This window comes from Buceros rhinoceros, unplaced genomic scaffold (genome assembly GCF_000710305.1).
Source record: "Buceros rhinoceros silvestris isolate BGI_N320 unplaced genomic scaffold, ASM71030v1 scaffold11252, whole genome shotgun sequence".
Classification (NCBI taxonomy): Eukaryota; Metazoa; Chordata; class Aves; order Bucerotiformes; family Bucerotidae; genus Buceros; species Buceros rhinoceros.
In genome coordinates, this window is record NW_010397199.1 from 26438 (window position 1) to 37835 (window position 11398).

At 42.9% G+C, this 11398-nt stretch overlaps 1 protein-coding gene across 2 annotated transcripts in view; it reads left to right on the top strand.

The window, feature by feature from the left end:
- The window catches only part of INHBA (inhibin, beta A), a 15275-nt gene extending 4623 nt beyond the window's left edge, over positions 1-10652 (top strand). The window contains exon 3 of one of the 2 annotated variants that reach the window (XM_010146167.1): positions 9599-10624. In XM_010146167.1, coding sequence (XP_010144469.1) covers positions 9599-10485 — 887 coding nt within the window. In that variant the 3' untranslated portion in view covers positions 10486-10624. Of the gene's footprint in view, positions 1-9598 lie in introns of both variants that reach the window. The other variant, XM_010146168.1, reaches the window with a different exon arrangement.
- Positions 10653-11398: the final 746 nt, after the last annotated feature.

Genomic DNA, 11398 nt, shown 5'->3' on the forward strand with positions numbered 1-11398 from the left:
GTTGGATTTCCAACTGTACAAGGAGCCCTTGCCTTTGGAGTCCTTGTCAATATACACATTATCGGTGCTTTGTGTGTGAAAGCTCAGGCTTTTCGTTTTTTCAACCCCCTCAACTTCAGAAAGCAGGCAGAAGGTGTCAATGCCAGTGGTCATTAGAAGCAGGGGCGGCTCAACATTAGTTTAGAAAGGAGTTTTTAGAAGCAAAGAAATCTCTAAGCTATCTCTGAGTCGGATTCCCCACCTGGTTTTCAGCAGCTCGCTCTGAGCACAGTGAAACACATATGGCATGAGCAGTGGTTTCTCTTCACTGTGTGAGTCCCAATCATTTGTAAACACATTATTGTCTCTCCTGAGCTCTGACACAAAGGAATCTGGAATTTGATATATGCCTACTCAGTATGACACCCTCCAACAGTGGCTCCTGAAGCCATTGGCTCTCGGGGTCACGTGAGAAGTGAAAATTGTGCTATTGCCCACATGCTGGCCAATAGTCCAGCCACCGACCCCCCCGCCCCGCCACAAACTACCCAATGCTTGCACGTCACTTAGTTTGATTTACATAGCATTGTGCTACCACTGCTAGCCAAATTAATTTAAGACGACGTGCTATGGAGTTGCACAGCTGAAGGACGGGGGCATCCGCTGTGTTCCCAAGTCTTTCTTGCCTGCTGCTGTTCTCCACCTTCATGCTAAGCCCGTTTTGGAAGCCAAAGCAGGAGGGCTGCTGCAGCCCCTTTCCCCATACCTGCTAGGCTTTGATTTGGGAGGAGGGAGGAGCAATTAACAACCCAGAAACCAAGCTCTAGGGTTTGGGCTTACAATGGAAATGGTAACTCCAGTCTGTGGAGTAACTTCGGACAGCTTAAACGTATTTTTCACCTACAGCCATTCATAGCTGCTGTCTTGCTAACATCAGAGGATCCACCACACTTTACAGCTCCAATGCTGCCACAACTTAAGTGAATTCTACCTGGGATCTCTTCCACTCACGCACCAGCAGCATTGTGTGTCAAATATTAATGCAGTATTACTTTTCCTGTTGAGGAAAGTGAGGCAAAAAGAAGGCAAGTGACATGTCACATAGCAAGTAAGGGTTAAAAAGACAGGAGTAGAATATAGCCACATGGACAGTCCGCACTTTTCGCTATGGATAAGTTTAAAAGTTTGGGCAGGAGAATAAACATGTTCTTCTCCCAGTCAGGTTAATGTTCTTCCTGCTTTAATGTGAAACTCACTTTATCTTGAAAGAGGGCAATAGGAAATCAATGAAAATGAATGGAAACATCTCACATTGTAGCAAATAAAGGTCTATGGAAAGAGAAATAAGACTTTAGGCTTTCTGTTCCTTTGGGTATGACTTGACATAAACCAGCCATTCCTCCTACCTTTCAGAAGCCACATTTACTACTTGCCTTCATAAAAAAGTAGTATTTCCATCTTTCATCAGCTGTATCCTCAGACATACAATGAAATGGAGTGAATGAACAAACAGTGCCCTGTGCACGTGGCTCCGGTTTGAGACTGCTGGTTTCTAAAACAGACCAAAATTCGAATGAGTGCAGGCTTCAGACAATTAGAGGGGAAACTAAATGCAGTGAACTTGTCTGAAGCACAGGTGTAGTTACGTCCAGGAAGTCAGCAAAATACTTGGCAGGTAGTTTTCACAGCTAACAAATCCAGGCAGATCTTTGCAAAACTAATGACCGCGAGCATTGGGCAAAAGTTTACAAATGCACCCTACTGTCCTTTGGCACTCTTACAAGTAAAACATGAAAATAATTTTCTACTTGCATATCAAACTAAGATTACTAACCTCGATTAGTTCTGCTACGAGGGTAGCTACGCCAGACCTCTGTGGGTTACTTCAAGGTCTTAAAAATAGTCTTTTGAGGAGAGGGGTCATATGATTTTGCGACAAGCAAATCCAACAGGTTCTCGAAGTGAGATACCCAATGCTCATAAAATATGGTTGGCTACTGACTCTTTCATTATTTTTAAGCAGATAGCTTATTAGGCAGACCTGGGGTTTTGCCAAGGGAATCTGATCTTGGCAACTGAACTACCCATGAAATGGGTTGCTAACATCAGCCCCTGAGAAGGTGATAGTAATTACTGGGTGGAAATACTGAAATCCAAAGGCTTATCGTTCAGACAGCTGTCAGGAAAAAAAATTAAAAAAAAAAAAAAGGGAAAGTCTGTCAGCTATTTAGACCAATCCTACCTTTTCCTATCGCTTCATACTGAATTCCGGGTGAACTGACTGGATCATGTGACGCCTGCTTTCGTGCGCAGATCCATGTGAGTACACACTCATGCCTTTTCCTGGGAAGACACCCGCTCCTATACAGCTAGGCTGGCATTTCAGGGGGGAAAAAAGGATGGGTCGCTTCTGCCTCTTTCAGTAATGTCATCAATTTCCTTTCGAAATCGAGCGTGTTGATCAGTGCAGGTATCCGTGCTGAGTAAAGAACGGCCACGAGAGGGCACACTCCAAAGGCTTTTTGCTCCACACTAGGCAAACCTTCCTGCAAGCTCCTGTTCTACCTAATCGGATCCTGAATCCCAGAGATCTTTATGCTGATCTGTACCTTCTCTGAGTGGAGCTCTTGTTTCTCTCTGCTGGGTTATTTAAAAGGCAGAGATTCACGGGAGTAGAAGACTGCAAGTAAAATAATGCAGGAAGGATACAGGCAAAGGGGAATAAGATAAACTGATGCATGCTGGAAGTTCTGGAAATACGAAGAGATCAGAAATTATCACTATTTTTTACAAGATACTGAGAAATGTGACTGTGAATCATCATCTGAGCTGATTTTCTCACATCTTTTTTTTTTTTAATGCAGTCTCCTTGGTTTTAAAAAACAAGTCTACTTCCCCTTGATTTTTATTTCTTTTTTGTGGTGTACTGTATCAAAGATTTCAAGTTTAGCAAATGAAAGCAAGAACGAAGGCGGCCATCCTATATTAATCTGTTTCACTGTAACAACATGTGAGCATGCAGGGAGGTTGGAGGGTCTGAGACCAGCCTGAGAAAGCACAGACGAATCTGAGAAAGTGGGAACAAGTTTGGAAAAAGATACCTGAGAGAGCCAGAAAGTACCATAGGTGTCCATCCCTGTGCGGAGCCACGCTCACAGTTTTGTATGCAAACCCAGTTGGAAATATCTGAATATGCATTTGCCCATACGTGTGTGTAAGTGCACGATGTCCTTACGTACGGGTATGCCAAGGCAGACGTGCTTACATACCGGTGCAGCTGCACCTACACCACTGCAACAGGAACCGGTTCCTGCAGATAAGTCTGTGCATTCCTGTGCTCTCCTGCCTGCAGGGCGGATCTACACTGCCTGTGCCGAGGAGTCCTTGTATCTAGGTATGTCCGTATGGGTATGGGAAATCAATCTCATTTAACGTGACCAAACTTTGCAAGGCTGATGTAGGACCGAAGCTTAGTCTACTGGAAGCAACTGGAAGTTCTGTTATTCTCTTCAGTGGGCTTGGGGTTTGGGCCTTAGCGCACAAAATTTAAATGTTTTAATGAAGACAGACTGGCAGCTTCTGATCCACTCAATTTTAGAATATACAAGAACTTATTACAAGTATGTAGAAAAAAAATTACTCTCTATTTTATGAAAGACAAAGACCCGGTATTGTTTTTACCTTGAAATCTGTTACTGGTGCAAGTGCTCCTAAATTTTGCTTGAGCTATTTCAGACATAAATGCAAAAATCGAGTAGCAGAAAACTTCAACCAAACAAACACCTTTTTTCTTTCTAAATATTTAAAGCCATGTGGGGGAAGGGCTTTCAATTTGGAAAGAACTCTAGGCTGTGGATGTAAAGTGCTTCCCTCCTAACAAAATAGCAGAGGAGAGTCAAGGTTCACCAGAACTGAATTATTTCACATTCCAAATGACCTTGTCAGTGCCCCTTTGGGTTAACTTTTCAAGAAAAGGTATTTAAATGAGGTTGCTGCTGCTTTTTCCCCCACGAATACTTGGGGAATAGTTCTTTTTCCTGGTTTTCTTTTTCTCATTTATTCCTTCTTGCAACAAAAAATCTCCTTTTACTGGCAGCAGAGGGAAATGTGGACATAAAGAGAAGGTGTTTGTTATTTGTGCCATAATTGCTCCTCCCTTTGTTAGAGGCAACAGTCAGGCAGTCAGGGAGCAGGAACGAAAGTACGCAACCTGGATGACCAGTCACATACAAGGGGTGATGAATAGTTAGAATAAATCGTTTGCCGGTGATCCGTCGGCTGAAACGCATTCACAGAAACGGCCACTGTCTAATCGTGGTAATAACACATTTGTAATAATCAGTCTGCTGAGGGGATAATTGCCAGACGATAACAGTGCTAAATTCACTGAATAAATTTGACGCTGTGAACAATTCATCTAACTCTAGTGGTCACTCATTAGTAAACATTTTGAGCAATTATCTCTCAATAACCATGCTCTTCTCTTCACTCTCTTTAGAGGAACCTTTCTAGTAACCTATTTTTTTCTGTCTCCTGGGGAACGGAAATGAGAAGTGAAGAGAAGGATGCTTTTGAATGTAATTACAGATTGGCACGCAGTACAAATTCCCCCAAATCTAAACATAGGCAGTAGTAAAGTTAGCAACTAAAAAAGGAAAAAAAAGCTTGCTTTGTATGGAAAAACAGTTCACTTACAGTATAACGTAAAAACGGTTCAAAATTAAGCAGCGGTGAAGCATGGGAATTTAAAGTAACAGCACTTTCTTACACAGTGAGCATTTTTCAAAGGAAAATTTAGAGACTGTATTAAGAGAAATTAAGAGTAAGTCACATTATAATGCTAGAAAGAATAATCACTTTCATTTTGAAAAAAACAGCATTAACCATTTAACAGCATATGGTTAAAAAAAAATCATTTTAAGTATCTTAGCATTTTACTTATAAAAAGATCCTCTTACTTGTAGAGCCTAGACCCGACCTAGTATATGTATATAGCTTGAACTAACAGGGCTCGATCTTGAATCCTGCTGCAAATTGCAAATAAATGATCTTCGGCTGCACGGTTAAAGCCAGACCTATTAAAGGAAGGATCCTTAGCCTCAGAGGAAGAGTGCACTGGAGCTGCGGGCATCAGCCATGAGCCTGCCATGAGCTACCCCACGCAGGGCTGAGCCTGGGCGTGCAGGAGCTCTGCCAATCCCTCCGTGCTCTCCTGTGCCATGCCCATCACCAAGTGCCACTTGGAAGCAGGTACAGAGAGCAGAGTCCTGCAGCCCTTCCCGAGGTGTAGAGGAAGGAACCTGTGCAGGCACCCCACTGCTTGTGTGCTCAGGTTTCTCTCCTAAAAAGGTGTGCGAGCACCACTGAAGAGAAAAACAGATATGAGCAAACTCTCATGCTGTATATACTGATGCTACACTTTCTTTCCATTCAGTAACTCCTTCCGTTAAACCTTTTACCATATATGCACTACTTCTTAGGGCTTGTGTTTTTAACTATTTCTCACAGCATTCGCTGGTGTCACTCGTGCTGCTAGACTGCTCCCTCGATGTCACAGCCCTCTTCCTGGAAGGGACTTTGTTCAGCACTAAAGCAGAGAGGTGGCCTCTCCAAGGCTTTGGGAAGGGAAGATGAGGAAAAGCAATCAAAGGGGGCCCAAAGTAATCCCTCGTCTCCTTTTTCAGCTGCTTTCTGCTATGATAACAATCCAGGCTGTTGACATTGCCATTTATGCGAGCATGGAAGTGATGAAGGCATTACCACTGTTGGGCTGAGGTTCTTTCCACGGGAGTCAGGCAGGAGGAGCAGGATGATTAGAAATGGAAAAAGACCCTTGCAAATCAGCTGTGGCAGATGAAAAGGCAGGACAAGAGGGTAAACAAAGTGTAATTCTGGAAGTGATACCATCCCCAGCTTTCAGGAAGGTCTCCTTTTTACTTTCCGTTAGATGAACAGTATGTATTTCCAAAGCTTTGAACCTGGTCATTAACTCAGACCAAAAAGGAAAGACTGCTAAATCCCTAAGCAATGTTCAGAGAAAATGAAATACAGCAATTTTTTGTCTCAGAACACTCAAAGAATTTATTTTATTGTAGCACTGAACTTTTCAGAAATAAAGATCCAGTTATAAAGTTAATGTGTAATCGTAATGAGCCAGATCTAGAGATCTCAATTCAGTTTTAGCACAGGCCAAACTCTGATTTCAGAATGAGCTTGTCTGAGCATAGTGACCTTGTAAAGACTGCAGGATTCATACCATTTGTGCTCTGTGATCGTAACAAACTAGTTGTGAATGTGGAGAGAATTCAGAAAAGCTTCGTTTTTTCCTAATGTGAAAGCATGCTTTTTATCCCCAACTTTGCACCATTCCGTTTCCTTCTAAAAAGATCTGTGAAAGGGAAAGGTTTTTTTAATTGCTATGAAACTTTTTATTAGCTATGCAGGTTTGAGGACCCAGGCTTTTGTATTGTCTAGAAATATTAGGCTCATATAAGCTTCCTGCATCTTTTTTCTTTAGAATCTGGACCAACCATTCATGTGAAAATGTAGCTAACCACATCCAGAGAGGCTGTTATTGTAGCTAACAACCTACAGGGAGGCTGTTATCCCTGTATAAGGACATGTCTTATACTGCCTTGCTCAAGCTCACTTCCCTCAAATGAAGAAAAAGCAAGTACTCAGGTACTTCACCACACTATTCTAATATTTTTAGAAATGAGGAAGTGTTCAACTTTCACGCATACAGGAGCATATGAAAAACTAATTAAGGGAGTTCTCGAGGTCCTGTTTCTTTCATGTAATATCTGTCAAAAAAGACTGGTTGCTTTGCTACACTGCTGGCCAGTGCATAAGGTAATATGAATATTTACTGTTGGAGAGATGTCACTTCATAACTATTTTCAACTCCCACTGCTATGGAAATAACAGAACGTGAAGTATCGTGCATTAGCACTTAACAGCATTAGGTTGTTCTCTAACGCAGGGCTGCCCGGCTTTTCTGATCAGATGGGCCAAACGCCTTCTTCCCCTCTTGAACCAGGTCTGCACCCCCCAGCTGCTTTCCTCACACTGGGCCATTTTTTCCCCTGTTCATGTCTGGCACAGCTCTGGCAGAGCCCCTGTCTGTGCCCAGCTTGGTACCTCAGGAACACAGAATAAGTTTTGCGCTTCCCAGCAATACATGCCTATTCCCCACACCTGTCTGTGAGCTGTGGGGAAAGAGGGCAGCTGGGAAGGGGCTGCTGGTGCTAGAACTCTTTCTGCAACCATATTTTTTCCCCCCAGGGTTGCCTTGGGTAGCGACAGTAAGCAGAAGGAGTTGGATGGAGAGTCTTGGAGGCAGCAAGCTACTCCTGGCAGATCTCCTACCTTCAGGTTATCCTGAAACCCAGATCCCCCTCGGAAAGGGTTTATCAGGACTGTGCTAAGGGAAGGGCTGAGCTAAATAGAGACATTTGCTTTAGAAGAGAGAGTCGGGGGGTGGGGAATGAGGCCACAGACTGGCTGGCTGGTCTGTACAGGCCTTAGAAGTATCCATTTTAGTAGAGAACACTATAGCATCTCTGTGTACAAGGCAGCCAGCCTCCTGGACCAGACCTCCTTTGAACTGGAGGAATGTCATTGTAATCTCCTCATGCTCTGAATCCTGGGCAGAGTGGGATTGATGCCTATCACCCGCTCTCTGCTCCAACTCAGCTGGCAGCTTTGCCATAGTTGCATTTCCAGAATGGAAAAAAATGGTGTTAGCTGGTAAGAGCTGACTAATGACCTTTCAGTCATTATTCAATTGATCTTATTTAAAAAATAATAGCAAACCAGTAATTCCACCATGCCTTGTTGAGTCTTTTCTATAAGTCACTTCCTTTTTCCAAGGCACATTCCCACTGGTTCATGCAGCTCCCGGAGAAATTTATGTAACTCGCTTTGGAGACTGGCATCAGCCAAGTCTGTGAGAAGCAGTTAACACAAACCATGTGTTTCCCTATCGCAGTGACAGTGAAAGTCTACAATTTCGCACTCTCACTTAGAGGGAAAACAAAACCAAAACACTGTGCCCTTTGGCCACTGTAATTCAGAAGCGTCTGTTTCTTTGACCTGGGAACGCCACCAGGGGAAGCTGAGTGTATCAGTACCAGGACTTCACAGAGAAGGAAAGCGACAGGTAGCTCAGCTAAGCCTGACTACAGACTTTAAAAACCCAGAACTCAAACTGGCAAGTGAATACGGGATAGATGTTTCTTGTGATTTCTCCCCACTTCTGTCTCACCCAAGAACGGAGCAGCAGGGAGGTGGTCAGGGAGCCCATACTAGTGGAGTTCAGTGGCAGTGGGAAGCAAGGAGGAAAGCCTCGCTGCCACGAGGGCAATTTTTCCTATATGAGTCCAACCGCTTCAGTTTTGATCACCACTTGCCCTTTTTAGGGTGCAAAGTTCTGGTTCCCTGGCAAGCAGAACCACCGCACCGTGGGCAGTTCAAAGAATATCATCAATGACATATTGATAATTGTGAATACTGTTTCTCTCTCACTAAGGTCAGATATGTGCGCATTTCAGATCTGTCCTGGCCTCTGCACTGAGAAAGAACAAAAGATGCCAGCATGGCTTTTTCTTCTGTCAAGAAAATAGAAAAGTACCTCTCTAAAAAAAAAAAAAAAACCACTGCCATCCCCCAGCTAATTCATTATCTCTTAACTTTTTCATGCTCTAATGATCAAATCATTAAACAGCCCTCATTATTCATTCCAACTTCTGCCAGGGATATGAGCTCTGTATCAGAGAAACACCCCCTCACCATCATAATCATCATCATGACATCTCAGCAAGTTGATACAATTATGCCAGAGAACCATCCCCATAATTATACAGTTCTTTAGCTCATTTCTCAGTGTATTCACCATTACTATAATCACAGCAAGTACAGTGTGTTAAATTAAGAACAGGATCTACAGCTAACATCTCACAGGATGAAGAGCCTGCCTGCTGCAATTCTTCACAACATAACTCTGCAAACATCTCAAAGCTGAGGCTCATATTTTAGTACTTCTTTGTTTTTTGAAACAGTTGACATTTACAACTCATTTTAAGATGCATATGAAGAATGACATTTTAAGGAGGAAGAAAGGGCAGACCTCGTTCCGACGTGATTTCCAAAGTATTGCCAAAGAATTGGCAGGGCTGAAACTCACCCCCTAACTTTAGCTATTAGGTGCAGACTTATGTGTGTATGGTATATATATAGTCATCACAAAAGCGTCTTTGCCTTTCAGCTAACAGTGATCACAAAGACAGCTTAGGCAAACGAACTCTTAGCAGCTCCTGATGCTCTTTTACCATGAGATACTTTACATAAATGAATATATCATTACTGTATCAAAATGCTTGGGTCAAACTGTGATGCTGGAAAACAACAGGCAAAGAACTATTCTAAAGACAGAATTTTCACAAAAGACAAACCAAGGAGGGGATGAGGCACGAAAGGTTAGAATAGAAGGACCATAAAAATTTAAAGAGCCAAGTAGGAAACATTCTTGACTGTGGTGACAGTAACAGAATTCTTTTTAACAGAACGCGAGCAGACATACTAACAAGTTCTTCCTGTCTATTTCCATTTACCAAATCAGGCACAGCCAAGAAAATGTTGCACTTTGAGATCTCCAAGGAAGGCAGTGAATTATCGGTGGTGGAACATGCTGAAGTATGGCTCTTCCTGAAGGTCTCCAAGGCCAACCGGAGCAGGACAAAAGTCACCATCCGCCTGTTTCAACAGCAGCGGCAGCCGAAAGGCAACTCTGAAGGAGCAGAAGATATGGAGGACGGGGGGCTGAAAGGTGAAAGGAGCGAGACTTTGATTTCGGAAAAGGCAGTGGACACCCGTAAAAGCACTTGGCACATCTTTCCTGTCTCCAGCAGCGTCCAGAGACTCCTGGACCAAGGCAAGAACTCTTTGGATGTGCGGATTGCCTGTGACCTGTGCCAAGAGACTGGAGCCAGTCTGGTGCTACTGGGCAAGAGGAAGAAAAAGGAAGATGATGGGGAAGGGAAAGAAAAGGAAGCCGGAGAACTGACAGGAGAAGAGGAGAAGGAGCAATCACATCGGCCCTTCCTGATGATGCTTGCCCGGCACTCAGAAGACCGCCAGCACAGACGGCGGAGACGAGGCCTGGAGTGTGATGGCAAAGTCAACATCTGCTGCAAGAAGCAGTTCTTTGTCAGCTTCAAGGACATAGGATGGAGTGACTGGATCATTGCACCTACAGGTTATCACGCTAACTACTGTGAAGGAGAGTGCCCCAGCCATATAGCAGGCACATCTGGTTCATCGCTATCTTTCCACTCCACTGTCATCAACCATTACCGCATGCGGGGCCACAGCCCCTTTGCCAACCTCAAGTCATGTTGTGTGCCCACCAAGCTGCGGCCCATGTCCATGCTCTACTACGACGATGGCCAGAACATCATTAAGAAAGACATACAGAATATGATTGTGGAGGAGTGTGGCTGTTCATAGACGCACGCGTGTGCGCAAGGTCCTTCTTATTAAGTTGAGAAGATATGTATCAAAAGCCCAAGAAGAGGAAAGACCGGACATGGTATAACCTTTTTTTTTTTTTTTTTTTTAATGAAACAATCATCGGAAATAAAAGCAAAAAAAAAGAGAGAGAGAAAGGAAGAAAAAAAAAGAAAAAAAGGGAAAGACCGGACAGGGTTAAACCTTTTTTTTTTTTTTTTTTTAATGAAACAATCATCGGAAATAAAAGCAAAAAAAAAGAGAGAGAGAAAGGAAGAAAAAAAAAGAAAAAACACTTGTGGAGGATCAGAAAAGACTTCAGCTGTAAAAAGGAAGAAAGCTTCACAAACCTGGGCTTGAATGAGATACGTCTGAATGGCGGTATGGGTTGGGGGTTTCCCCTTCCTTTCAGTATGCTCCTTTTCTTATTACATAGTATACTAAACATTAGTTATTACTAGGGGAGTTATGTTCCCTCCCTTAGTTACCCACCAGTTCAAGCCGTGGTAGCAGCTCATCTAACCTGCAGCAATTTGGACCAAGTCCAAAAAGTCTTTGAAATTCCTCGAAAAGCCATGTGTATGAACACTACATTCACTGGCACTTTCCCCCCAAATTTACCAAGGAACTGCGTAGGTGTGTAGTGTTTGTGTGTATACTCATATGGCTATGTATTTATATACATATCTCTATACATACAGACACTATACATATGCACGTCCTTAACGTTGGTAAAGGGACAATATTGTGCAGGTGTATACACCTTCATCTTCTGCACTACATTTACAAAAAAAGAAAAAAAAAAGAAAAAAGGAAAAAAGAAAAATGAAGAAAAAACAGAATTAAAAAAAGAACGAATGAAAGAATAAAAGTTACATTTTGTAAAGGTGCTTACAATGTTAGAACTATGCAA